The sequence below is a fragment of the Fusarium oxysporum genome, chromosome XI (genome assembly GCF_013085055.1).
Source record: "Fusarium oxysporum Fo47 chromosome XI, complete sequence".
Classification (NCBI taxonomy): domain Eukaryota; kingdom Fungi; phylum Ascomycota; class Sordariomycetes; order Hypocreales; family Nectriaceae; genus Fusarium; species Fusarium oxysporum.
In genome coordinates, this window is record NC_072850.1 from 1,518,899 (window position 1) to 1,545,491 (window position 26,593).

The 26,593-nt window shown below is 47.9% G+C and overlaps 10 protein-coding genes and 3 non-coding genes across 13 annotated transcripts; 6 read left to right on the top strand and 7 right to left on the bottom strand.

Moving 5' to 3' along the window:
• The first annotated feature begins 145 nt into the window (after window positions 1-145).
• FOBCDRAFT_t252 lies at window positions 146-244 on the top strand. Its single transcript has one exon. It is a non-coding gene; the product is annotated as a tRNA-Ser (tRNA).
• A 533-nt stretch (window positions 245-777) lies between these two features.
• FOBCDRAFT_254102 (uncharacterized protein) lies at window positions 778-2,499 on the bottom strand (the record flags this gene model as incomplete). Its single annotated transcript, XM_059611088.1, has 4 exons — window positions 778-1,591; window positions 1,648-1,908; window positions 1,948-2,178; window positions 2,239-2,499. 4 exons carry the CDS (start codon window positions 2,497-2,499, stop codon window positions 989-991), a joined length of 1,356 nt encoding a protein of 451 aa, XP_059466217.1. The 3' UTR covers window positions 778-988.
• A 649-nt stretch (window positions 2,500-3,148) lies between these two features.
• Window positions 3,149-3,222, bottom strand: FOBCDRAFT_t271. Its single transcript has one exon. It is a non-coding gene; the product is annotated as a tRNA-Val (tRNA).
• Window positions 3,223-3,676: 454 nt separating this feature from the next.
• FOBCDRAFT_t270 lies at window positions 3,677-3,770 on the bottom strand. The gene has a single exon. It is a non-coding gene; the product is annotated as a tRNA-Ile (tRNA).
• Window positions 3,771-4,127: 357 nt separating this feature from the next.
• FOBCDRAFT_233635 (uncharacterized protein) lies at window positions 4,128-4,889 on the bottom strand. The gene has a single exon (XM_054707545.2). The coding sequence runs from the start codon at window positions 4,716-4,718 to the stop codon at window positions 4,269-4,271; it is 450 nt and encodes a 149-aa protein (XP_054563520.1). The 5' UTR covers window positions 4,719-4,889; the 3' UTR covers window positions 4,128-4,268.
• Window positions 4,890-6,458: 1,569 nt separating this feature from the next.
• Window positions 6,459-9,490, top strand: FOBCDRAFT_233638 (uncharacterized protein). The gene has a single exon (XM_059609938.1). It carries the CDS (start codon window positions 6,688-6,690, stop codon window positions 9,382-9,384), a length of 2,697 nt encoding a protein of 898 aa, XP_059468073.1. The 5' UTR covers window positions 6,459-6,687; the 3' UTR covers window positions 9,385-9,490.
• A 902-nt stretch (window positions 9,491-10,392) lies between these two features.
• On the top strand, window positions 10,393-10,857 carry FOBCDRAFT_281444 (uncharacterized protein; the record flags this gene model as incomplete). The annotated part of the gene is made up of 1 exon (XM_059611602.1): window positions 10,393-10,857. One exon carries the CDS (start codon window positions 10,393-10,395, stop codon window positions 10,855-10,857), a length of 465 nt encoding a protein of 154 aa, XP_059468074.1.
• Window positions 10,858-11,932: 1,075 nt separating this feature from the next.
• FOBCDRAFT_265482 (uncharacterized protein) lies at window positions 11,933-16,329 on the top strand (the record flags this gene model as incomplete). The annotated part of the gene is made up of 4 exons (XM_031192642.3): window positions 11,933-12,950; window positions 13,007-13,031; window positions 13,080-14,682; window positions 14,731-16,329. The coding sequence occupies 4 exons, from the start codon at window positions 11,933-11,935 to the stop codon at window positions 16,327-16,329; spliced, it is 4,245 nt and encodes a 1,414-aa protein (XP_031031488.3).
• Window positions 16,330-16,466: 137 nt separating this feature from the next.
• Window positions 16,467-17,542, bottom strand: FOBCDRAFT_254105 (RmlC-like cupin domain-containing protein). The gene is made up of 2 exons (XM_031192644.3): window positions 17,129-17,542; window positions 16,467-17,082 (listed from the first exon to the last, which is right to left on the bottom strand). The coding sequence occupies exons 1-2, from the start codon at window positions 17,464-17,466 to the stop codon at window positions 16,851-16,853; spliced, it is 570 nt and encodes a 189-aa protein (XP_031031490.1). The 5' UTR covers window positions 17,467-17,542; the 3' UTR covers window positions 16,467-16,850.
• An 893-nt stretch (window positions 17,543-18,435) lies between these two features.
• FOBCDRAFT_170760 (fungal-specific transcription factor domain-containing protein) lies at window positions 18,436-21,065 on the top strand (the record flags this gene model as incomplete). The annotated part of the gene is made up of 7 exons (XM_031192645.3): window positions 18,436-18,513; window positions 18,571-18,669; window positions 18,720-18,841; window positions 18,889-18,998; window positions 19,049-19,620; window positions 19,673-19,843; window positions 19,890-21,065. Coding segments are annotated over 7 exons (2,134 nt in total), but the record flags the coding sequence as incomplete, so codon positions are not given.
• Window positions 21,056-22,621, bottom strand: FOBCDRAFT_233643 (uncharacterized protein). Its single transcript, XM_031192647.3, has one exon. The coding sequence runs from the start codon at window positions 22,493-22,495 to the stop codon at window positions 21,146-21,148; it is 1,350 nt and encodes a 449-aa protein (XP_031031493.2). The 5' UTR covers window positions 22,496-22,621; the 3' UTR covers window positions 21,056-21,145.
• Window positions 22,622-22,889: 268 nt separating this feature from the next.
• Window positions 22,890-24,707, top strand: FOBCDRAFT_254108 (major facilitator superfamily transporter). Its single transcript, XM_031192648.3, has 4 exons — window positions 22,890-23,132; window positions 23,185-23,390; window positions 23,437-24,199; window positions 24,249-24,707. The coding sequence occupies exons 1-4, from the start codon at window positions 22,986-22,988 to the stop codon at window positions 24,612-24,614; spliced, it is 1,482 nt and encodes a 493-aa protein (XP_031031494.2). The 5' UTR covers window positions 22,890-22,985; the 3' UTR covers window positions 24,615-24,707.
• Window positions 24,708-24,738: 31 nt separating this feature from the next.
• Window positions 24,739-25,977, bottom strand: FOBCDRAFT_245232 (Alpha/Beta hydrolase protein; the record flags this gene model as incomplete). Its single annotated transcript, XM_031192649.2, has 2 exons — window positions 24,739-25,064; window positions 25,119-25,977. 2 exons carry the CDS (start codon window positions 25,975-25,977, stop codon window positions 24,739-24,741), a joined length of 1,185 nt encoding a protein of 394 aa, XP_031031495.2.
• Between the last annotated feature and the right edge of the window lie 616 nt (window positions 25,978-26,593).

Sequence of the window (26,593 nt, forward strand, 5' to 3'; positions counted from 1 at the left end):
ATCATGAGATTAAGACTTCGATATGCAGGTCTGATGAAAGCCCCATCAAAACGCCTTTTCTGGAAGGTGAATAAAATAACAGCCCAAGTTTATTGCGTCTTCTCATAAAGGCTTGTTGCAAGCGGAAACCTCACCGATAAGATAAGACAACGTGGCCGAGTGGTTAAGGCGATGCCCTGCTATCTCTTCTGAGACATCATAGGCATTGTGTTCGCACGCGTAGGTTCGAATCCTGCCGTTGTCGATGTTCTTTTTGTATTCATATCTTGATGATAGATGAATCGATTCTCATTCATTTTTTGTTTTGTTGATGATTCTGTGTCCGATTTTATGTGCTGAGCATTTTATCGCATCGGCGGGGCACTGGTGATCTTTTCTGTCCTAACACACTCCGCTAGATCTAAGCATGAGATAAAGGCAGATGGCTGGTTCAATGTGTCTTCAATTGATAGCCGAAGCGATTAATAGCGCACATGCAAGCGGTGTATGATGCGCCTTCGAATAAGATCTTGATGACTGGCAGGTTGGGCTTCACTACTGTGCATAACAGCTAGGCTAGGGTTAGCCCGATCACAGAAGCGGCAAACAAGATGACCTAATGGTGTTTGTTGATGCGGCCCGTCAAATTCAAGGACCCAGGGTTTCATGCACCACTGGTTTTATAGCAGCTAGCCATGTCAAGTGTTCCTTCAAGCACATAACGTGTGTATAACTTCCTCGAAACGGAATATGTAAGTCATTAATGCAAGTGATCAAGAGCTACCGGCCTGTTCAAGGTTCGGGCAAATGATGAATGTTATTGATGAGCTATGGTGCTCATATCCTGTCTCAACTTCAGATATTTATCCTCCCGTTTTTTCTAGATAGCTAAGTTTATGAGAGAGTACATTTCTTTCTTAAGAATGTTGCTTGTCTCAACGTTGATATGCACATATCCCAGCTTTCGATACCATTCACAAGTACCCATCATATTGGCTTCACTGGGTACTCATCCCTCTCTCATCTCAACGTCCTTTCCGTCCCCTCCTACATCCGGAGTGACCAGTCTTTCCAGCTCTGTCAGCTTCTCTCCACCCAGGCTCGCCAGCCCCAAAGGTCCCATATCGACCATAACTTTCAGGACATCGAACGCCGATTTCATGCGAGTCAATTGATCCAAGTGCACAGCCAGAGCCTCGGCCTGTTCGGCACATTGCTCAGCCGCTAGTTTCGCCGACGCAACCATCTCGTCAACATGTTCGATTTCTTGTTTCTTGTGGTTTATGATCGCCATGGTCTTCTTTGAGTCATCCTCAAATACTTTCAACGACTTATCGCAGCGTTCTAAGGCGATATTCCAGCCATCGGCATTGTCAGCGACTCGTCGCTGGATGATTCGAAGGATAGAGTCTCGGATAACATTATTGTCCTGTATGTCCTGACGGATTCTGGTCAAGTCGGCTTGTGCGGTGTTGAGTTCTTGTTGGAGCAAACGTTGCGAGGAGTTCAACGCTTTCAGTCGGTTCTCGTTCTCAATCTGCTGGGCACGTACGCGGTCGGCATTGTTTCGAATGGCGGTAGTCTTGTTGTTCAACCGCAAGATGTATGTGCTCTAGAGCCAAAAGTCAGTCCATTCTGTGCTTGAAAGTAATGCAGACTCAAGAGTACCTCATCATCTGTTAAGTCTTTCATCCTCGTGCCTTTGTGGCTCGCTTCAAGCGTACCGCGGGGCGTGTGAGGTGGCAGAGATGATGCCTTTTGCCGCTTTGGTGCTGGGGCGCTACGAGCTGTAAGTTCGCTCGCATTCTTCCTCTTTTTAAACCAACTCGCCCCTCTTGGTTGGCTCTCGGTTTGCTCAACACCGAGTGGTTCGGAGTGAGAGTTGCTGAGGTCAAGCGAAGGCGGGGCTGTGAGATCACGCTTGTTGTTCTATCTGGGTTGAGGTGACGGACTCGGCGACTGGGCGACGACGATTACATCGCGGACTAGATTGGCATCAATACTCTTGGCACATCCGTTATGTCTATTGTGCTCAAGATTAGCGCTCCGTGTCTGGGCATTGTTTGTTCGACGTTTCGCCTTCTGATGCTGGACAGAGCTCCGGCCGCGTTGCTTGCGGGCTTCTTTTTCGGTCATTTTCCTTTGCTTATTCTCTCGGGGGCCCTGTTGCGAAATCGCTATCTTCTGCTCTGCAATCCACTAGATTGTCGATATAACATCTCGGCCCTTGAGTATCGAATCCTTGCCTCTCTTGTTTACTACGCGTTCCAAATGTTCCAGAACAACCTCGAGGGAAACCTTGGGTGATGAGTGCGCCAGCTTGATGGCCTGGTGCAACTTCTGAAGCACGTAAACGCTCCAGATGGAAGGAAGATGTTTCACGTGGAAGAGTTCCCAGGGCCACTTGCCACAGGCGTCGCGAATGCGGTGAAAACACGTTTGAACTGGGGTGCCGCCGATTTTGTTGAATGGAGTTGGGACTGCGATTTCGCTCCCTTTGGAAACAGTCGAAGGCGCCATAGTCATAAATGCATGAAGAATGAGGGGAAGCGAATGACAGGGAAAGATTTTCGACGACAGTGGTAAGAGAGCAGATAGCTTTGAGTAATAGAGTTTGATATATGTCAGTATGGATATGGCCGCGCAAGTCGAAGAAGAGTGGCTATGCTTTGCGATGCCGCATGTGTGTTGTTGATTTGAAGCACGAAGTTGAGGCACAGGTTTGTTTACTAGCGTTAGAAGGTTGTGGGGCGGTGTACAAAAGTGGCTGTGCGTTTATCTTATCACAACCGTTTGTTGACAGTTTCTTACCCTGCACTTTGTAAGTTCCGCTCCCAAAACAAGGCTTTGACTTGGGACTTGAGATGTTGATATTTCTCACCGTATCTTGTAGTACCTGCTGCAAATGTCAGAAGTCACTCTTCTCTGAAGTCTGATTGGTGACTTTATGATGCTTCATTTCAGCAATGCTGTGACTCGAAACTACATCTCTGTTCTAAGTGCAGAGTAAAGTAAATTTCTATTAATAATATTACCACGCCAAAAGAAAGAACAAGTATATCTTGCCTCTTTGCAGCCTTGCTCCAGTCCATGGGACTACAGCCAATCGTCAATAAAAATAAAATAGTAGCCACCATGTGCGCGTTCTTTATTGACATTAGCAAAAATGTGGTTCCGCCCGGGATCGAACCGGGGACCTTCTCGGTGTTAACGAGATGCCATAACCAACTAGACCACGGAACCAGGCCTTGTGATTGGATGAGAAAGCATTTTGCAACGCAATCCTTGACCTCAAACAGAATGAGGAAGACTTGCGACACTAGAGAAGACTCGAAACAGTTTACCAAGATCTAATGATTCGCGGCATTAAGAAATTCACGATACGACTCGCTGTCTAGAAGAAAAGTGTCTAAATAAGAGACGCAAAATTAATTAATCTACATACAGCATATATCACCGCGGTTTCATAAAGCTATTTTCGTCGCTTGCACATTATTGAGAGGGTGAACTGCACTTTGGCCAATAGCATGTTCCCGATAAGACACTTGCCCCACTACATCTCTCTTATCAAGGCGACCAAAAATGAGAACTCCCGTGAGCATGACATGGAATCTTCCGACCGCATCTAGCTTGGACAAACCACAAAAGTATATCACATAATATAACGGCAAAAAGACGAATCAGAGGGCAATGGGATTGCTCCCGCCAGGGCTTGAACCTGAGACCTTCGCATTACCGACACTCGGGTTGAAGTATTAGTACGACGCTCTAACCAACTGAGCTACGGAAGCCTTCTGATTCGATGACTTGGCTGGTGAGGTAGTGGCTTCATGTTGCAAACAGTCTCGAGATCGGGAGCCGGGAGATGTGGTGGAGCGCACTGAGCACGGATAATCATCAAGATCGACTGGGAGGAGGTATTCCTGGCGCAGAGAGATCAAGTTCGCCGGCTGTTTGGTAGCTCTGCTTTACGATACGCCATTGACAGAACGCGAGAGCAGACAAGGGCTACTGTGAGGGCCTGTGTAGCTACACTCACGGAGGCTTGGCAAAGTACTGAACCCTTTATCTGATCTACTGATCTGCCTACAAGACTCAAAACTTAACTAGACAAAGTTAACGTGATAATGCTTTTGCACGAGTTGCAGTGACTTGTACTTCAGAGTTAATTTCCAATTCTCTTCTTTACAGACATGCGATAATCAAGACAGGTTATACCCTGAACGAAATCTTGTAGCGAAAACACTGGGATTGTGATTTGACACTGCCTTAGAACCAGCCTCAATCCTTTACAGATCAGCCTCTGAATTCTCGTCCTCCTTCTTGTCCAGTCCAACAATAGTGTAATTCTGACTCCAGTATTGAAGCTGAAGATCATCCTGCTTCTCATCCGTGAATACTGCCTGGAAAGAAAACACTTTCTTGGTAGCGATTTTGTCGGCGAATGGTTCAAGCATCGACTTGGAGTTGTGGAATCGGAACTTGTACTTATGGTCGGACAAATAGATGTCGGCGACAAGTTGGCTGATGTCAGAGCTGAGTTTGTTCCGATCATCAGGCTCACAATACCAAGTGAAGTCGAACTTGCGTGAGAGGCTGTCGGGAATGTCGCCCTCCCAAGTGATGGTGACTTCTTTGCTGACGTCGATAGGCTCGGAGGGGTCGGGACCAGTGAATTTGAAGGCCTGAGCTGCGGGGAGGGCGGCTAGAAGGGTGGTGAGGAAAGTCTTGGTCTGCATTGTGAAACTCTATTTTAGTGAACGGACTTGTTTTGCGAGATACTGTCAAGGTGAAAAGGCCGATATTGATGCTTTATTTTTGGTAGATTATGCTTAAACTGATGCCTGAAGCCTCGTCATGGATTACGCAAGTGATGGTTGGGTATTTATCAGCTATTGCTAAGTGGCATGACACGAGTCTCGGCTATTGCCATTTGTAGATGGTGGCTGTAGGATTCGAATGCCTGCATCTGGATGTCAAAGCTCAATTCGATTTATTTTGATGTTTTCAATGCCCCTCAATAAGAAAGTGGTTGAATAACGGCATAGCCTGTTGAGTGTAACAGACTTGCATACCCTGACATACCCTGAGAATGAAGGCCTTGGGCCGCTTGCCCTGTTTTCGGTCACGGTGGATGATTGCACAGGGTTGCTGGTGTATTCCCAATGCTGCGCCACTAAGACTCAAGGCTGTGCACGGCTGGATAATATCATTGGTCACACTAACAGCATGCTTTTCAGCTGCCCTCATTTGGGACAGAGTTTGTTATTTGATTTATCTTTCAGTGGTGTTTTCAACCATACTAGTCAAGACCTTGCTGTGTTCTTGTTGCGGGATACCACGGATACCACTTTTAAGCTTAATCTCATTTGTCCTTGCGTAGAGCAGACCAATCACGACGTGTCAGCGCTGAATGCTGCATCAAATGTCGTGAAATCTACGGCTCAGATGACCCTAGCCGAGCGTATCTTAGCGCGGTTCCTTATCTAAGGCGAGCCCCAAGATAAATTGGTCTCGCCTCAGCCATCGCATCTTAGCCAATTCATGGTCTCTTAAAACCTCGTTCTCAAGCTCACTTCAGTGCAATTAGCTAGTCACCACATCATACTTGCAGCACTTTCTTTACTGACCGTTTAGTTCGCCCTACTAAGGCAGTCAGGCATAACGGTAGGGCGCAATGTCCGACTGAGTTTTCTGTAATATATAGGATGCTGATAGGCCATAGAAAGAGAGCAGCAACCTTCATTATTCTTTTAATTACACAACTTACGAAGCATTCTATCATAGTTATCACTTTAGAGTATATGTCTTAGACATCGGTCAGAAACGCCAACATGAACAAGGCCAAACAGGCTGCTGATCCGGAAGAGACACCCGGCATTGTGCCCGACCGCCCTCTCACTGGTAAAGAAGCCGAGGAGGACTATCAGAAACAACTCGCCCTCCTCGAGCAGCAGAATAAAGAAAGAATCGAGATAATTCGAAAGTGGGAATCCTCCAACTCATCAACACAAAACATCGATCGTCGCACCTAGGCATAGGGCTCCTTTGCCCGCAACGGATGACGGGGCATCACTGTGCCGGGAGGGAGAAGACCCAGGAACAGCCCCTAATTTGTAAGGATTGAAGAATAGCATGCATCGATAATGGTTCATCCACCATTATTATCACTTGCAAGCGCCATGCTGTCAATGGAATACTGTAATATGAGTGATAGTCTTGAGCCAAGGAAATCACGAGTAAAAAGGCAAACTGATGTATTTGATCTGTCTCATGACATTACTGTGATCTTTATGGTCTCTTTATTGTCCAAACTGGACAACATTCTGCCTTGTCAATATTGGTGTATTGATCGTGGTAATGATTGGCTAATTGTCATGCAGCTGGCTGCACGTCGCGGCTTCACAGCCACAAGGTTGGGCTGAAAATATTGCATCAGCCATTTTGGAACGCTGGGACCAATTTCCACGCCCTTCTCTCCTCAATCGTTTCTCCTAGTAATCAATTCTAGGAGGCCTGCTGTTTTAAAACTGCCAAACTTTGTGCGACCATTTTTATATATCCCCTGCATCTCAAGCCTATGACAGCCTCTTCAAGCTGACCATCAGCTCCCGTTTACCCCGCTCGATATCATACGACTAAGCCGCACTGAAGATCAGATCTCTTGATAAATAAGATTTCGGGCTTTGGCGCTCGGAACATACTAATATGCGGCTCATAAACGTTGAGGACCTAAAGCTGGAAACCTTCATCGGCGGCCAAATCCCACCATACGCTATCTTGTCGCATCGATGGGGAAATGATGATGAGGAGGTCACCTTCAAGGATATGACGAGAGGCACTACAGAGAAGGTCGGAATGACAAAAGTGAAAGGCTGCTGTCGCCAGGCCAAGAAAGACAACCTCAAATATGCTTGGATCGACACTTGCTGCATCGACAAGGAGAGTTCTAAAGAGCTAGATGAGGCTATCAACTCCATGTTTCAGTGGTATCGGAGAGCCGATGTATGTTATACCTACATGGCTGATGTTCCACATGAACAAGATATCTGGGAATCGACTTCCAGCTTCTCCACAAGCTCATGGTTCACAAGAGGATGGACATTACAAGAGCTCCTTGCTCCTGGGGAAATTCACTTCTTCGATGAGACTTGGAACCCTATTGGAACCAAGGAAGACTTGGCGAGCGAGATTGAAAATATCACGGGGATAGCTCGCAAATTCCTGCTGGGCTGGGTAGATTTCCACCAAGCAAGCGTCGCACAGCGGATGTCATGGGCATCGAAAAGAAAGACTAAAAGAGAAGAGGACATAGCTTACTGTCTCCTCGGTATCTTCAACGTTACCATGCCTATGATCTACGGCGAGGGCCACAAAGCCTTCGAAAGGCTTCAACTCAAGATCATGGAGCAGACGACCGACGACTCAATATTCGCATGGGGAGTCAAGGTTCAAGGCATGGAGTCAGAATCTCAGACTAGCCCAAGAGAGGATAACATGTCTGCCGGAATTTTCGCATCGTCCCCAGCGGACTTCGCTAAATGTGGCCGTATCGTTCCAAAAGCGCCTGACCCGGCATGCATCAACACATTCGCTGTTTCCGGAGGATACATCCACACTTCGCTCAAGTTACGGAGTTCTCTGAACGGAGTAACGTATGGCCTACTCAATTGTGGTCTCGAAAACACTACAGATGGCATCATCGCCATTCCGCTCCATTGCACAACGCCGTCAGTTGTGAATATTAGGGAGTATATCCGACCACTGGGCTATGGCCCTATCCTTCTTTCTGGGTGGCGAACTGACTATCGTGATGGTCAAGAGGTCCGCATCCGCGTGAATCGGCAGACGCGACCGACGAAAATTACAGGAAGACGCTTTTGGCTCCACATAGATGGCCATCAAAAGCTCAAACTACATCTCCAGGAGATTTGGCCACCATTCAGTTGGGACAGGGGGCGTGCTTTTGTCACGGAAATCGATGATATAAATCGGAACTTCAGACGGAAACATCTCGCTCGCTTTACTACCAGAGCAGAGCGGGGAAGTGATATCATCGTTGTCCTGGACTTCAGCATTGATACAGTAAAGGAATGTGCGGACTGCTTTGTAATAGCAGCACCTGAATCATTGGATTTAAGTATGATCAATGCAAGCCTGGAATATATGCAACCCGAGCACCTGCAAGACAAAGTCATAGACATTGGAAATGTCATTGTAAAGGTCTCGGTGGAAATAGAAGACATTCCTCAGGGCTCAATATTTCTGATGAGAATGGCCCGGACCGATGAGAAACCACGAACTATTGTAGATCCCTGCCACCATATTTCCAAGGCTGCCGAGATGTACATGTTCATTTCATCCCTTTGCCAAGCAGAACTTGCAGAGGACACTATGAAGGAGGTGATTGATGGTCAAGCCACACCTTCAAAGCTATGGCTATCGTTGAAAGATGAGCTGGATGCGGTAGCAGAAAAGCAGAGACTTCTCGCCGAGGAAAGGGCTAGGATTGAATGCGAGATGAGAACAGCGAAGGATAGGGTACAACAATTCGAGAGTACAATTGAAGAAGCAAGGAAAAGGCTTAAAGAACTCGAGGATCAAACAGCAGGGCATGCGAAGAACCTGGAGGAAATGGATGGAGCCGACGGTTCAGCGAATTGGGTCGAAACTTTGATACAGAACCAGTTGAATAAGCAAAAGGCACCTCGAAACACAGAAATCCCGGTTTCTGCGGGCCCAAGCCTTCTCACGACACGCCTGATTAACAACCAGCAAAGCATGGGCGGTTACATCCCCCTGCTCTGGGCCGCTGCCAATGGAAAGAAGAGGATCTTACGAGCCCTTATTGACAGGGGTGCAGACCTAGAAGTCAGAAATACCGATAACTCATACACAGCTCTTATATATGCGGCAGCATATGGAAGAGTCTCTGCAGCAAGCCTGCTTCTCAAAAAGGGCGCGATGATAGAAGCTCGGGGTAAGGATGGAGATAGCGCCTTGATGGTGGCGGCCCACGAGGCACATGCATCGGTAGCTTCACTCCTGATTGACAGAGGAGCTGATATGGAAGCACGAAATACCTTTGGGAACACACCGCTTTCCATTGCTGCGAGACGAGGACGGGATGCCGTGGTCAAAGCACTGCTGGAGAAAGGGGCTGATATAGAGGCGAAGAACCAATGGGGAGACACGCCCTTATCACGAGCATGTATCTATGGCCGTGTGGGCGTCGCCAGGATGTTGATTGATGAGGGAGCCAAAGTCGACGTGAAGAACAAGAAAGGCGTTACACCTCTGCAACTGGCAGAGAAGAACGGACAGACTGAGGTCGTCGATATGCTCCGGGCTTATCTGGCGACAAAGGAAGAGGAGGGACGAGAACCAAGTCAGGTGTTACCATAGTGATTTGACATTAAATTCTGAGTGAGAGGCCTTCTGCAAATTTGAGGATTGTCAGATTAGCTCGTAGTTCACGTTAAGCAATTACATGATCCCACAGATCTTCAGCTTTCATGACTGATGTTTGAACGGCATTTCACCCAGCATACGTAGGCTGCACTTTTTGATGCTCAAGGCAGCCGCCGAAAAAAGGTTGGTCATCTCATGAGTCATCACATAGATCTGTTGTCATATGGGAACTTAGGGGTTGTTCTTCATGGTCACTCATCCCTGTATTACATGCTCAATAGGGAAGTCTAACACGTCCCGACAGCCGAACCGCAATTTTGGTAGCCAAATTTTGACTTTGGTGTGGTGATTGCGAAAGTGTTCACCGTACAAAGTATCTTTGAATACTCAGGTCGGGATTAGCTGGTATAGAATATTCTAGTCCCTTGTGATTATGAGAACACCCCGAAAAGGTCTTTGCTATTATTTTCTCATTACTAAATGACCATCAGTAGGGGTTCTTCATTTAATCGGTCATGAGTGATAGTTAATGTGAGTGTAGTCTGTTCAGACTTTCACTTTTTGAACCTAAATAGGTTTTTGACCACTGAGGGTTGACTAAAAATTGGCGCAGAATTTATATCGTCTCGAGTGCAAACTTTCTGCGGCTCAAATACGAAAGTTTCTCAACTTTCTACATGGCTCTCTGCCAAATACTGGTTTTATATCCCCTGACAATTGGAGGTCTTTTTGAAGCTTTGCTGCTCAAGGAAAGTTTCCCTGGCCTATAAAATCTGCCTCTTCTCCATGGTTCTGCCCCAGAAATCTCAACATTGCAAATACATCACGGAATCGTTTGAGGTCAGCCTGCCATATCACATTCCATATTGTACAATACGACGCTGTACAATAAACCCTTGTGAACCATCAGCATCTGCACTACAAAAAATTCGTACACTAGCTTTGTACGCTTCAGCTTTGTACATCATCCAGTTGTACGCTCACGCTCACGGCTTACTCACCATGGTTCACACACGTTCCCAGAAGCGCAAGGCTGAGGACTCTGAGCCTCAAGACCAAGCTCCTGTCTCCACCGGCAACTCCTCAAAAGTTGCCTTCGTCAAGGCCTTCAAGGGCGGCAAACGCGCTAAGGTAGCCCGCGATGATGACGACCAACTCACCGTGTCAGCACCACCGGTCACAGTGCACCGCCACCACAACTTGAAAAAACTTATTATTCGCAACAAGACCTCAAGGAACCAATCCATGTACCCCATGGTCATTCCTGTAATCTTTCGTGGTGTTCAGGCTGAAGAGCCTGAAGACAAGCCCATCGAGTTCACTTTCCGGTGCGAACTTCGCCCAAAGTGTCCCGACACCAAGCAGAATTATCTGCCCACTCAACAGCCCGCCGCTGGTACAGTCCAGAAGAAGAGGATAGCCCCAAAGCCGGTACAGTCAGATAAGCAACCAGCTCGAAAAAAGTGATGAACAAGCCAACAGGGTGGATCGCCCTTCACACCTCTGTCTAATGAGGCTTGTGAGCAGGCGATATCCATGGCGGTCTCCGTTTTCATCAAGAACTAGGTGAGAAACATAAAAAACTAAATACTAGTCGAAAATGACCTAACATTGGGATGCTTTTAGGTCCTCGCGAACAACCGGGCGAAGGGTGAAACCACCTTTTAGAACCATAGTGCCTGAGGAGCATTGTCTGGTCTTGCCCCATGATTGTGGTATTTATTGTCAGATTACCGACCTGCATATTACGATGCGGTTGCGGATGTATATGTTACAAAAGTCGAAGGAGTCGTCTCTGTCAAAACCTCGCGTGCTTATTACGAGACATTTAGCACTGCAATTGGGTGGTTTTTATTTTCTTTTTTATTTCTTATGGCTCGATGTATCCCACTAAGATATCATAAGCTCTAACTATCTAGTAATCAATCATCTGTCACTGCAGCTTTAAGATCATTTCCCCCATAGAACGGTACAACATGACCCTGCAATATCTTGGTAACTAATTATAACCTTTGTATTGTTTCCTTTACTAAAATGTTTATAATGCTGTCTGTTACTAAGTATCGGCATGTTGGCCCACCGCAAACCTATCTGTTACACTTTAACGCTTGACATTGAGTGACTGTAACTGCGCACGTATCCTACGGATAATGCGATAAAAACCTTCAAGAACAAATGGTGCTGTATAGGGGTCCTAACGCCCGGCCCATTTTATCTTGAACGAACAGATGTGTCTCTTCCTTTAGTCAGTAGCTTTCTAATAAATCCTTCGGTAGGCCATACATCAGCTCAGCCTGATTTTGCGACTCATCCAACCAACTTCCAGCCGCGCAAAAATGCACAATTGCCGGGACGGATATTATTCCGCCTGTCCCTTATCAAATAAGATGACGAAACGCGCTCAGCCGCAATCCCGCAACCCCGCATCCTTACCTCTTTTTACCTGCCTGTTTACCAATCTTACCGTACATTTAGTTCCGTAATGCTCTAGCCCGAGAGTAACAGTATATGTGACCTTATCTGGTCGGTAGTCAACATAGGAATGGAGTGCGAGAAGACGAAGCTTGATAGTCCGTCTCTCTATACTATTGGTTGGATCGCGGCCCTTGCCATCGAGCAAGCAGCAGCAAGGGCACTACTGGATGAGGAGCACTCTGAACCAGATAGCTTTCATCCATCTTCTTCGGATACCAATAATTATATTTGGGGCCGCATAGGGCAACATAACATCGTCATCGCTTCTCTACCAGCAGGGGTCTATGGAACAACTTCCGCTGCCACCAGCGCCTCGGATCTTGTACACTCTTTGCCGCAACTCCGTTTTGGTCTCTTGGTCGGTATTGGTGGAGCTATAGCCAGACCCAACGACGATCAGGATATTAGACTTGGTGATGTTGTTGTTGGTCAGCCGCATGGTGTAACTGGGGGCGTCGTGCAATATGATTTTGGTAAGGCGAAAGCGAATGGGGTTTGGGAACGAACAGGGTCGCTTGACAAACCACCTGCAGTCCTATTGAAAGCTCTGGCGAACTTGCAGGCTGAGCACGAGATTCGACCTTCCAAGATACCACAACTCGTGGAGGCTATGTTGATAGCTAACCCTGGCATGAAACGTCCTGGCAGTAACTTCACCTACCAGGGCTCAGAGAACGACCGTCTTTTCCCATCAAACTATGACCACGTTGGCGGGAAGACATGCGCAAAGTGCGATATCTCTCGCAGAATCGATCGCGAGGAACGGGAAACTACAGAGCCGATGATCCATTATGGAGTTATTGCTTCAGGCAACACTCTTATCAAAGACGCGACTTTTAGAGATAACCTCGCAGAGAGCCTAGGCCACCAATGCTTGTGTGTCGAGATGGAAGCCGCAGGCTTGGTCGATAGGTTCCCGTGTCTCGTTATTCGCGGTATTTGCGATTATGCCGATAGCCACAAGAATGATCAGTGGCAGAGATATGCAGCATCTACTGCTGCCGCATTTGCCGTAGAGCTTCTGGGCCACGTTCCCGTGCGGCAACTCAAAGAGTCTCCACGAGTTCTTGAGATACTACAGTCACGTTAGTATACCAACTTCGCCATCCTCTAGTTGGACCTGCTACTAATGTTACTTCAGTGGAAGGCAAAGTGGACTCCATGAGGTAAGTCACTCGCTCGTAAGTATGGCTAGTTTATTTATCTCTTAACAGTCATCGAATGCAGCAGACCGATCTCACCTCGACCCTTGACCAGCTCCCCTTTGTAGCTGAAGCTCTATTCAACTCTTACGCTGAGGAGCATAGCCCGATGTGCCTACCAGAGACACGAGTTCAGCTTCTCGCTGAGATAGACGAATGGGTCACGAGTTCTGAGTCAAAGACCATATTCTGGCTAAATGGTATGGCAGGAACAGGGAAGTCGACCATATCACGTACTGTTGCACAGCGGCAGTTGGAGAGAGACTGTCTTGGTGCAAACTTCTTCTTCAAAAGAGGAGAGGCAAGCCGAGGGAACATGTCGAAGCTGATTCCTACCCTGGCACGCCAATTAGCAATACATATCCCTGGTATGATCAGTTTGATCAAAAATGCCATTGATGCCGATCCGTCGCTCCCAACGAAAACTCTTGCTGAGCAGTTTGAGAAGCTTTTCAAAGAGCCTCTTAGGAAATTGGCAGCTTCTTCATCAGATCCAACGTCCCTTGTCATTGTCATAGACGCCCTTGATGAGTGTGAAGGGGAATTCCAAATCAAACGTATAATTTCACTCTTTGCTGATATGGAATACCTAGATTCGCTGAAACTCAGAGTGTTAATTACGAGCAGACCAGAACTTCCGATTCAGCTTGGATTCCTAGATATCAACGGTATGTACCAGGGTCTTGAGCTCCACAGCATCTCACAAGATATCATGGAGCACGACATATCTATATTTCTCCAACACGAGTTGGGTATAATACGACAGAACTTTAATTATGTGGTTCGCAGCGACCAACGGCTAGCTGAGCAGTGGCCGGGCACTGTCAAGATTAGACAGCTTGTTTCCATGACACTGCCCCTGTTCATCGCTGCGGCAACTATTTGTCGGTTCTTGAATGATGCTACTCTTGGTGGCCCGGATGAGCTTCTGGTGAGGATTCTTGAGTCCAGTAGCCGCACGCATATGTCTCGGCTTAACGACATATATTCCTCCATTCTCGCCTCACAAGTGGTCAATAGACCGAGGAGAGAGCGAGAAGAGGTCGTCAAAAGCTTCCAATCAATCGTTGGCGCCATCGTCACATTAGCAACGCCGTTGACAATCAATGCTCTATCATCATTGCTTAACATCCCTGCCACGACAATTGATATGAAGATCAAGGTTCTTCAGTCTGTTCTCGACGTACCCAAAACCCCAGAAGTCCCTGTTAGGATCCTACATCTATCGTTCCGGGATTATCTCGTTGATCCTGATCTGCAAGGAGCTATGGAGTTCTGGGTGGACGAACAGGCCACGCACCGGAGACTGGCAAGTCGTTGCCTCTTCGTCATGAGTTCGATACTTCGTGAAAACATATGCAGACTACCCTTTCCGGGAACGTCTCCATCTGAGATCGAAGGCCTGGACCCGCAGAAGTTCATACCTCCGGAGCTTGACTATGCTTGTCATTACTGGGTACACCATTATGTCTCCTCGAACACCCAAGAGTGCGAGGCGCATGAAATCTATCCCTTTTTAGAAAAGCATCTGCTCCATTGGTTGGAAGCAATGAGTCTGCTTGGTCATACCACCGACTGTCTGACTATATTACATGCATTGAATGAATGGCTAGAGGTACGTTGTCTTCTTCAAATCCGAGTGCGTCATACTTACAATCTACAGAAATACTCCTGTGAAGACCTCTCGGACCTTGTCAAAGACGCTCTGAGATTCATCCGAACTCACTTTTCCATTATTGATGAAGCCCCACTACAGGTCTATTTGTCAGCAATAGTATTCTCGCCAACAAATAGTATCGTGAGACGTCTTTTCGCGAGTCGAGTCCCTAGCTGGCTTCTAGCCTGGCCGGTAGTCGAGGATGAGTGGGGCCCATGCTCCTTGGTTATAGGCCACAGTGCTGTAGTCAAGTCAGCCATCTTCTCACCTGATTCAAAAACTATCGCATCAACATATGCTGACAATACTATTCGAATTCTTTCAACGAAGACTGGTAAATGTGAGCATGTATTAGCGGGACACTTTGGTGAAATCCAGTCAGTAGTCTTCTCACAAGATTCCAGGATCCTTGCCTCGAGCTCAATTGGTGGTACGGTACGGATCTGGAACTTGCAGACGGGAGAGTGTGACGAAGTCTTGAAGTATCCCTCACCTACAGGAAAGGCTTTTGCCTTCTCTCGCGACTCAAAGGTATTGCTCACAGCAAGTGGAAACCAATTCGTAAGAATCTGGAAGACACAGACTTGGGACCATATCATTTTGAGGGGACACACAGGAGCGGTCAACTCAGCTGTCATTTCACATAACTCGAATATGATAGCCACGTCCTCGGATGATGCAACAGTAAGACTATGGAACACTCACACGGGCAGATGCGAGAAGATATTGAAGGGCCATACAGGAAAGGTCAATACAGCGGCCATCTCGCCTGACAATCAAGTGCTTGTCTCTGCTTCTGTCGACCGGACTTTACGTATCTGGGATCTAGATGCCGGTAAATGCAAAAAGGTGCTCGGGGGCCACGACTGCAATATCCTGTTAGTGGTATTTTCTCCCGACTCGCGCATGATAGCTTCCGGAGATGTGGATGGCCGCATAGGAATCTGGGATACTCGAAATGGAAAATTTATGCACAAACTGGAAAACGGCTTGTGCGATGAGAAATGCCAGTCGTTGATGTTTTCAGAAGACGCGACAAAACTTATTGCCGTCCTCAGCACAGGAACCGCTCTGATACATGATATTCAGAGCGGAAATTGTGAGCAGGCCTTTGGCTTCTCATCTCCAAGTTTGAATTGGTCAGTTGAGCTTTCTCATGACTTCACTATGATTCTTACAGCTTCTTCGGATGACAATACTGTCCGAATATGGAACCCTCACACTCAAAACAAAGGCCTCAAAAGCGCGAAAAATCGGGATGACGTGATTCACAACCTTGAAGCATCACCAAATGGGAGAAGTATTGGAGAAGCTATTCTTTGCGACAACCTTAATCATATGGTCAAACTTCGTCTTCAAAGGATGCGTATGTGGCGGCCCCGGCCGGTTCTGAGACAAGATCAGGCATGGATCACGATCGAGAACAAGAAGTTTTTTAGGCTCTCTCCAGAGTGTCTAAACGCCAAAATAAGGATATTGGGGGGGAAAGTCATTGTGCATTGTATTTCTGGGAGGCTTGTTCTATTAAGATTTGACGTCGGTAAGGCTGGGCTGCCGCCATCTTACATGGAAATGGAGACAAACCTGGATGATTTTTACTATTGACTTAGATAAATCATGGAATGACAAGAGGCAGCACTCTTATCATATAAGATAAATACTTATACTTGGATCACCCGCGTGAGATATACTAAGAAATTGCTTGTCCTTCTAGAAATGTCCCTGGAGTATGCTTTTTCTTTTTCAAGGTGTTGCTTAGATTGATTTTCTGTTAGCTAGTATAATCGAGAAGCTATTTGACTTCTGACTTTCCGAGTGAGATTTAGAATATTGTCATGGCGTAGTTGCATCCTTCTCAGAGGTCTTCAGATAGGCATAGCGCGCTCCAAGTTCTCATTGGTGTCCTCAAGATTGTTAGCTATTCGCAGACATACCCGGGCTGTTGGCCGCCATGCGTGACTCGGGACCACTGGGCACTGGGCACTGGACAAAGTTAACAAGGAATTCAGGTCAGACCTTTGGACAATATTGCTTCTATCAGCAGCAAAGGCTGCCCTCGGAAAGGCTAACAATTTGAACTCTAGGGTACTAACATACTATTAACCCAAACCTCAGGTTGATGTTGCTTAGTACCATAGTTTCTCATTTGGCTCGACACCCTTCTCCTTGCAATGGTCATAATAAAGCTCCGCGAAACTGAAGATGTCCATTGTCTCCCTTAAGCTGTCATCGTCATTGAAGAACTCGAGGCTTCCTGTAATGGTAAACACCACCTCTGCGCCAGCACCCATGAACAGCGTGTGAATAGTTCCTGGGTTCTCAACAACGTAGTCCCCAGGTCCAGCGACCCAGTCATACCTATACATGTCAGTCAACGCACCGTGGGCCGAGGTCCTGTACTCACTCCTTGTATCTCCAATTCCCAGAAAGTGTAACAGCTGTGACTGTACCTCTATGTCTATGCTTTCCGAGCCAACAATCGACAGGCGTTCTCAGCCCAATGACGAAACTACCAGATCTCGTTTCAAATCGGAGAGGCTTGAGCTCTAGCGTTCCTGTCCAGGGATGCCACAGAGTGTCTTTGCTGGAGTTGACGTAGACATCTGGAGAACTGTGCTTGTCGGTGAAGACGAGTGCCTTTCGGTCTTTGTCTGTGAGTACTGATTCGCCTTTGGGATGCTCCAATAGATCGGAACTCTTTTGAGTATTCTCTGATGTGTCTTGGGTCTGGGCCGGCGCCATAGTCAGGGAGAAATTAAGACAGATACGAAGACTTCTGTACGAGAGTGTTGCAGTGAATGGTTTGCTGTGCTAGTAAGTCTAATGAGGGCTAGGAGCCTAATTTATATTCACGAAACCATGCTGACTAAATGTACGCATCTGATACGTGTCGCGTAATTTTGAGTTGGGCAGTTTTATGCAATGTGTAGATCAATGCTACCCCAGATTTTCGAATGACTCGGGGTTTGCTATCCGGCACTGAGCGGTGTAAGCAAAAATAGAAATTCGTAGGGGTCTCAATGGGGCTCCCCTCTGTGCCGCACTCCTATCTCTACTACCTCGAGGCGGGGACTCTTTTCTTGGGGAAGATCGACAATATGTTGGCTGCAGACGTTGGGCATCGTTGCAGCGCTTTGACTCAAGTTACCCATGAAGGAACTGTCATGACTCGCTCAAAAGACGCTCTGCAGCGGTGATTTTGGAAACGAAAGGACATAGCAGAAGCTGTGCCTCAAGAAACGAGTCAATAACGTGATTGCGTGACGCAGTTTTGGGGTGGTTGACCCAATAGGTGGGGTAGCTGAATTGGATTGTGGTGGAAAGCAGAGTAGTGAGGAGCAGAAATAGATATTTGCATTTCTTCGGTAGAATATATAGGATGTTTGAACATGGGTTTGTGCTTTCAAGCGAGATTCTCTGCTTTGATAATATACCAGCGGGTAATGCGAGATATTAATGCAGAAAAAGGCAAGAGAATCAATTTGTTGATGGTATAGGGTAGGCAACTTTCAGCTCTGCTACGCCACTAACAGACTGCCAGGACTACAAGGGGCAAAAGAGATAATCGACTAAGACCCAGCATTTGGAGAGCGCTATCAGATACCCGATAAGACGCCAGCCCAGTACAAATTACCGACAAACCTAGCGCTCTACAAGGACAAGCAGCCGAGGTTCCACTACCCGTAAATCTCCATAATCTTGCATCAGAACCATGGATTCAACACCCGCGGCTCGACGTCGCCGCCGTAGACGCGTTGCCGAAGAGAACCGAAAACGTGCGCCTCGAGCGTAAGTCCGTTTAATGCAATGTACTGGATTCAGAACTGATGATGTCACTGATATCAGGTGCGATCGATGCAAGGCTCGGAAGAGCAAATGCATTGAGTCGAGTCCAGGCATTTGTCAAAGATGTGAAGCGGGTCAGCTTAGTTGTCGCTTTGACAGGTATGTAACAATTGCAGGATCGACAGCTAAGTTAATCTGAAAAAATGTAGAGATAGGTTGTCTCCGCGACAAAGTCAAAGCCCAATGCACGCTGGAGATGCTACCATTACTGCCGTAGCTGCCTCGTCTCAAACGGGAGCAACACCACAGGAGAACATTTCCATAGAAAGCCGTACGAACGATTACACGTTTATGTAGACACTGAACTTACAGATGCAGACCAGACTGAAGGCATACTATGGCCCCGATTTCTGACAAGACTACGCGAAGCCTTTTCTTTAGACCCAATATCAGGCCCTGAGGAGCAGGATATGGTCAATCTACAGGCTGTAAGTATTGTTTCCGCACCTGGCAGTTATATGAGACTGAATTTATCAAGAATATTACGCGACCAAACAACCCATCGCTCGCAGAACAGGCCCGCCTCAAGAAGATTGTCGACTCATTTCCTCCTCGATCTATCGCTGAGTTCCTTGTTCATGTCTGCATCAGACGAGGCACCGATGTCTTCTTCTATTTCGACCAAGCACAACTCATTCATGAGATTGAGCAGTTCTACACCAATCAAACGTGTCCATTAAGGTTCGATCCCAGTTTCATCTGTCTCGCATTGACAATCTTCGCACTTGGCAGCCACTGGACCCCTTTAGAACGACCGGGCCATTCGCGAATTGATGAACACGATCCCGGGCGTTTGTTCTTCGAGCAGGCTAAGGTCCTTGTGCCGGATATAATCGAGCTTCCAGGCCTCAGGTCTATCCAAGTATGCTTGATACTCGGTGTCTATCTCATGCCGCAGAATGCAGTTGGGTCGTCCTATGTCTACACGGGAATGGCTTTGAGGAAGGCTCTGGCATTTGACCTACATCAGGATTCGGACGACCAAGCAATGGACGCGCGAGAAAGAGAAGTTCGTCGTCGGTTGTGGTGGTCAATATACTCACTTGAAAGGTAAGTCCGGGTCACTCCTCCTGTCGGCTCCAACCGTACTGATGCGAAGCAGGTGCTCGACAATAAAGCTCAACAGGCCACGATCGGTGGCACCCGACATCATTACGGTTCCATTACCGACTGTTATGCCAGAATTTGACGACTCCCAAAAGTTCAACAATGTTCTGCTGCAAATAGCATTCGCTCGTCTCATATCCATCTTGGACAGAGTGGCTGATTGGGAGTACGTCCGCAACCTACTGCTCTACTTCACATGCTGATATTTGCAGGTCAACAGTAACGAACGATTCAGGTCGGGCAGATACATCGAGCCTGGAGAACCAGCTAAGAGAGTGGAAAGACTCGTTACCCGGAGACTTCGATCTGGAGACAATTCCTCCGCAAGACTCACGATATCGCGCTGTCTTTCATATCTGGCTCAACTATTACTATGCATGGATCGTTATGGGTAAGATGTCTCTCATTACTCTTGTGAGAATGACTCTTCGACGACATCTCGGAGACAACCCAGAGCCATGCAATATTGACGCAAAGGCTGAAAAGCTATCAAAGTCATGCGCAAAGGCTTCTAAAAAGCTGCTTCAGCTCTTTGAGGATCTGAACCAGACTGGTTACACCACGAGATTCTCATTCACGGACTTCCAAGGCTGCAGTATTGCTACCATCGTCACTCTCATAGCAGGTATCCTTGATAGGGATCCCGGATACGAAAGACGCGTCAGATTTGGTCTAGACTTCTTGAGAAGAATGGCGACAGGGAACCCAAATGCTCAGGTTGGTGTTCGGTTTGTCGAAGCCCTTCGGTCCATCTCGAACGAGGCCTGGAGCAAGCTTAGTCGGTCTAGGCAGCCTCCTGCCAACGTTATTGACGAGGGGCTACAATCGTCTGCGTATAATGAATGGGCGGAGTGGCTGTCGAACCAAGAACAGTCCCAGAATTTTAATAACAACGAAGCGATTGGCGAAGGCGCATTAGGTGCCGACCAGAATACACAGGTACCTCCAGGTGCCGACGCAGAGTTCTGGTCTACAGGGCCTGAGGTTCTGGAATGGAGCTCACGCACTGATGCAGTTCTCGAGCCACTCATGTCACGTCTACCGGTTCCACAGCTTCAGGCCGGCGAGCAGCTTGATCCGTTTGAGACATATCGCCTGTCGACGACGTATAATGACGACCAGCCATTTTTAATGGGGCTCACAGGCTTTGATGTGCTGGACTTTGCAGGCTATCCTCCCGATATGGCGCCATGAAGCTTGGGTTTAGGCAATCGATGTTTTGAGAGTTGAAATGCTACAATGGAGATTTATTGGACATTTTGTGCGATCCGGGGTGTGATTTGGCACTCAATCTTGCACCAGGAAGAAGATAATCGGGAAGAATTACGGTCATGAGCTAATTATTAATATACAACGTTCAAAGTATAGTCCTTGAGGCAGAAAAAGACACTTGTATTTATGCTTTTCCCAGCTTGATACTCAAAATCCCTGTTGTTCCATGTGTATTGCTCCCGACATTCATCAGATATTACAGCACTGAGTTGAATCGAATCGGAATTCCACCGTCAACCGCCAAAGACTCCAACTGACTGCGATACACCAGACCGTCCTTCATGACCGCTAAGATGTACTTCTCCGGATGATCAAAGATCTCGATTTGCTCCAATGGGTTCTTGTCCATGATGAGAACATCCGCCTGGAAACCCTCCTTCAGCTGACCCAGAGTAGTCTCACAACCCATCATCTTTGCAGGATTCACTGTTGCACTTCGCAATATCTCAAGAGGCTTGAGTGCTTGAGAGCGGAGAGAAAACTCCTGTGTCTGCGCAGAGCCGAGGGGGCCGAGGAGATCGCTGCCATAGCACATGGTCACGCCAGCTTCCGAGGCAATGCGGAGAGCTTCGAGGCCGGACTTTAACACTTGGGCGTTCTTGACTTGTGACTCTGGCGGTAAGAAGTTCTTCCACTTGTCCGTGGCCATCTGGGCATAAGTGATAAGTGTCGGGGTGAGATAGACACCCTTCTCTGCCATTAGACGAGCCGTTGGGGTATCAACGAAGTTACCATGCTCAATTCCCTTGACTCCATTGTCGATGCAATGTCTGATAGCCTTAGTTGTGTATGCATGCGCCGTGACGAAGGTCCCAGCATTATTCGCACACTCCACCATCGCTTGAATCTCTGACGTGGTGAATTGCAGCTGTTCCAGCTTGTCGGTCGGTGATGCAACGCCACCAGATCCCATTATCTTGATAAAGTCCGCTCCACAGCGAATCTCATCGCGAACAGCGGCCATGCACTCGGGCACACCATTGCAGATACGGCCCAAAGACCCAATAGCGTGTCCGCCACAGCATTCATGCTTCTCATAAGAACTTCTCAAGTCGCCATGGCCACCTGTTTGCGAAAGCGCGTGACCTGAGATGAACAGACGAGGGCCGGGGAAAACGCCCTCTTCAATGGCCTCCTTCAGTGGAAGCTGAGCGCCACCGCAGTCACGAACTGATGTGAAGCCGCGGTAGAGCATTTGCGAAGCGACATATGGCTGCCGCAAGAGCGAAATGTCATTGGGGTTTCCAAAGACACGGGATAAGTCTGTGAAACCCGGTGTCGCGCAGAGATGAACATGCGCATCGAATAGACCTGGGCATAGGTATCGGCCCTTGCAGTCCACGACGTTGTAGCCATCGGGATATTGGCTTGATGTTGAGGGGTAGACGGTCTCGATTTTGCCGTCTTTCGTGGATAGCGATGCATCTTCGAAAATTTTACCTGTCGAGACATCGATGACGTTGGCGTGGATGAAGAGATGCTTCTTGGAAGGATGACGAAGCCATGGCTTGATGTCTGCGCCAGGAACTGTATCGACTTGAGTCATGTTGAAGTCTGTGAGATAAATGAACCATGTAATCTCAGTTCAAAGCCAAGATAAGTGAGATAAAATTGAGATATCGGCCCAGAAACCATCCAAGACAGTGGCTTTTTATCACAATCTCCTCTCAAGCACCCCTCGCTCTGTGTAACGCTCTTCGCCGATCATTGCCGATAGCGGGCGAGATGACCGCCGTCGGCAACATGGCTATCGGCAAAATGTCACTATTTCCGACATTGAGCCATCGGATCGATGGTCTATCTCGTCGGCTCCATGTCCTTCCCCGCATTATGATAAGGTTTTCCCCATAGTGGCTCCTGTCACCGAATATCCGATGCCCGGAGCTGTCATTTGATGAAATTTTGATAACGGCGAACCAAGCTGTTGGGATCATGATATAATTGAGGTGCTCCCCAGGAAGGATCAGCGTAGCCCATCATGCACTTGGATTGACATTATCCAGATCATTTCTTTGTTTCACCATCAACTCGCAATCATGGATAATGCTCTTGAGAAGAAAATGTCTGCGCCAAAGCTTGATGAGTCTGAGGCAAGGGGTGAGATCCTCGACATGGACGATTCATACACTCCGGAAGAAGAGAAAGCGGTTCTTCGCAAGATTGACATGGTCATCCTGCCATTCGTAAGTGACCGCATCGCCATCGAGTGTCTTCATGGCTCACAAAAGTCTACAGATGTGCTTCGTCTTCTTCCTCCAGTACCTCGACAAGCAGAGTTTGAGCTACGCTGCTGTCTTTGGTCTCATCGACGACCTCAATTTGACCAGCTCTCAGTACTCCTGGTGCAGCTCTATCTTCTACGTCGGCCAATTGGTCGCTGAATATCCCTGTATCTACCTCATGAGCAGACTGCACCTCACCAAGTTCGTCGGAGTCACAGTGTATGTTCATCCATTTACCTACTCGGTTCTTACTTACAATCAACAGTATCGTATGGGGCACCATCTGCATGTGTCTCGCAGCTCCCCACAACTTTGCCGGGTTCGCCGCTGTTCGTTTCCTCCTCGGCTTCAGCGAAGGTGCCGTATCGCCTGCCTTCGTCACCATCACGTCCATCTGGTACCGCAAGTCTGAACATACACTTCGCACTGCTCTTTGGGTCACCATGAATGGCGTTGCACAAGTTGTCGGATGTCTTCTCATGTATGGCATAGGAAAGAATTCGTCACTCCGTCTTGCACCATGGCGTACTCTGTTCCTTGTCTGTGGTGCCATGACAGTCGTCGCTGGTATCGCCTTCTTTACACTGATGCCTAACGGCCCGAGAGATGCTTGGTTCTTGAGCCCCAGAGAACGCGAGGTGTTGTCGATGCGCATGGCTCGTGACCGTGAGGGAGGTGATAAGACAAGCTTCAGCACCAGTCAACTCCGAGAGACTCTCCTGGACCCTAACGCTTGGGCAGTCTTTTGGTTCGGAGTTTTGGTTACGATGCAGTCACCCGTGCTTACCTTCGCATCTCTTGTCATCAAGTCGGTCGGTTACACGCAGCTCGAGACTATGCTCTACACGGCACCATCGGGAGCAGTTCAGATCGGACTATTGTGGATTGGAGTCGGACTTTGCACCCTGTTTCCCCAACAGCGATCGTTGGTCGTGCTGGTTCTGATCATTCCACCTCTTATCGGCAACGTCTTCTTGATGAAGCTTGATGTCAGCGCTGGTTGGGGTCTGATCGCTGCATCATGGGTGGTAAGTTTAATGATTTCTTGTTTCTGACATCTGCTGACTCTTTGGATAGTCATCTTGCATTACAGCTTCAATGTCGATTCTCCTCTCACTCTCCGCGTCGAATGTTAAAGGCAACACCAAGAGAGCTTTGGTAAACTGCATGTTCTTCATCGGATATTGTGCAGGCTGTATTGGATCCCCTCAGCTTTGGACCAATGGCCCCCGATATCGAGAGGGTGTCATCACCAGCATCGTCACTTGGTGTCTCCTGTTCCTGACGATGATTGTTTATCGCACCCTCTGCACTCGTGATAACAAGAAGAGAGACCTGGCTGGAGAGTCTCACAGCACTGGGGAGGTTATTTTGGATAAGAATGGCTTGCCCAAGTCTGACTTGACAGACAAGGAGGACAGGGCGTTCCGATATAGTTACTAGATGGTTATCAGGTCGAAGTATGTATCAAAAGAGACGGACGCAAGGATTGGATCAGTGTACATGCCGAGGATTCCCAGCTAAGATATCATTGAGGGTTCTATAGAAGCTAAAAGTATTCGCAAGATTAAGCACTCTTTGTGCCATTGAAAGACTTCTTCTGGATCCAAGCATCAACAATACCAGCAATCTGCATGTTATTCTTCTCAACATGCAAGAAATGACCGTTGCCCTTGATACCCCAGTCAGCCAACTTGATCCACTCAGGCTTGCCACCAGCCTGCTTGAGGAAGTCGATAACACAGTGATCGTATGTGATGTGAACAGAAGCTTCACCAGTCAGGAGCAGGTAAGGAACCTTGTTGATCTGAGGAAGCTTGCGGGCGGGCTCGACTTGAAGATAGCAGTTGCGATGAGCGAGAGTCTCCTCTCCAACGGACTCGCTTTCAAGTTCTAAAAGACAGTGTTAGCAAAGGTTACTGAAAGAGAGGGTGGTGGTGAGCTTACCGGATGGGTCGCTGACTGGAGGGTCGTAAGTCACAGGTGTGTTGGTCAAACCCCAAGGCGAACCAGCAAATCCACCTAGTCCCTCAGCATAAGACCAGAAAGGTGAAGTAGCAGCCTCGAGATTGATGCTACCAGCGATGTACTCGGGGCAATCGTTGGAAAGCAGAAGAGGATTCCTGCTACCAAGCGAATGGGAGATGAGAAAGGCCTTCTCGCCAAGGAGAGAAAGAAGCTCGCAACCACCGGCACGGAGAGCGTTCTCCTGGCCGACAAAGTTGGTGGTAAGAGGAATCAGCGACTTCTTGAACTGGTCGTACACAAGGTCGCCATCGGCTCCGGTACCAGGCCACTGGGTGTGCAGCTTAGCTTGGGGATAGGTCTCATAGTTCTCGGGAGAGGTGAAGAACTTCATGACAGTCTCAGTAGCAGAACCCGCGGCCATGGGGAAGCTAGCAATAGCGTTCTCAGCACTGCGACCGATGGCATTGTTATCCACTAAGTACACGACATAGCCCCTCTTGGTGAAGTAGCTAGCCCATCCCTCACGGTTATCGGGTGTGTTGAGCCAAGTACTTCCCGATAGACCACCACCGTGGAAGAAGACAAGAGGATGCTTCTGAGTCCACTGCTTAGTAGGCGTCAACTTCTCCACGTAGACTTGATCAACGGTGATGGTTCCGGAAGTCCCCTTTGCAGAGCGACCGCCGATGTAGAAGAAATCTCTCGTGTAGGGGACCTCATTCGAGCGGCAGTGCATGCTAATGGCGTTCGTGCCAGTGCAATCCACCTTGCGTTCCTGGACAGGAGACGCTAGGGCGCCGCCGAGGAAGAGCAGCGAATTGAGAACGAAACGCGCCATTGTAATTAATTAAGTAATTGGGGGGATGAAAATGAATGGCTGCCAGAAAAATACTCTGGACTTTTGTCTAAACGAGTGACTGGTGATTAAGGACGTAGAGAGTGGCGATTCTCTATGTTCGAGATGAATAAAATCTACGGGAATTGGGAGGTTTATAGCAAGGCAAGGGTCCAATATGCTGTAGTATTCCGTTCTCGCGCCAATCGCATTGCGTGAGTGAGACTAAACGAACGTCGTGGAGATGGGACATGGGTTCCCAGAAAGGGGATGCTTGGCAAAGGATTTAAGGAAGAAATCAGCATCAAATGTTGGCCGATCTAATCTCAAGACAGGACAAGTTTTCTATACTCTCCTGACATATAGAAATATATTTATAAACGACACACCAAAACATTCTAATCCTCATTCAGGCTCCAAATCGTCAAGACTCCACATACAATGACTTCCTCAGAGCCGATCGAACGATTCTTACACGATGCCAATCCTAAGGGCCCAGTAAGCCGTTCGCCGTTAGATCTCAATAACGTTAGCATGGCCCGGATATACGGAGAAATTACCGCGCCGCATTATGCCAGGAACCCATCGCTCGGCACCAAGGCCCTTTTACCCTGTCTGG

Bases quoted from the DNA above. Each gene is read 5' to 3' on its own strand.
- FOBCDRAFT_254105 (XM_031192644.3), bottom strand. From the start codon at position 17,466: ATGGCGCCGGCCCAGACCCAAGACACATCAGAGAATACTCAAAAGAGT. The intron at 17,083-17,128 runs GTGAGTACAGGA...TGACATGTATAG, and splicing joins GGGAATTGGAGATACAAGGA to GTATGACTGGGTCGCTGGAC.
- FOBCDRAFT_233635 (XM_054707545.2), bottom strand. From the start codon at position 4,718: ATGCAGACCAAGACTTTCCTCACCACCCTTCTAGCCGCCCTCCCCGCA.
- FOBCDRAFT_233643 (XM_031192647.3), bottom strand. From the start codon at position 22,495: ATGACTCAAGTCGATACAGTTCCTGGCGCAGACATCAAGCCATGGCTT.
- FOBCDRAFT_254108 (XM_031192648.3), top strand. From the start codon at position 22,986: ATGGATAATGCTCTTGAGAAGAAAATGTCTGCGCCAAAGCTTGATGAG. The intron at 23,133-23,184 runs GTAAGTGACCGC...AAAAGTCTACAG, and splicing joins ACATGGTCATCCTGCCATTC to ATGTGCTTCGTCTTCTTCCT. The intron at 23,391-23,436 runs GTATGTTCATCC...TACAATCAACAG, and splicing joins AAGTTCGTCGGAGTCACAGT to TATCGTATGGGGCACCATCT.
- FOBCDRAFT_233638 (XM_059609938.1), top strand. From the start codon at position 6,688: ATGCGGCTCATAAACGTTGAGGACCTAAAGCTGGAAACCTTCATCGGC.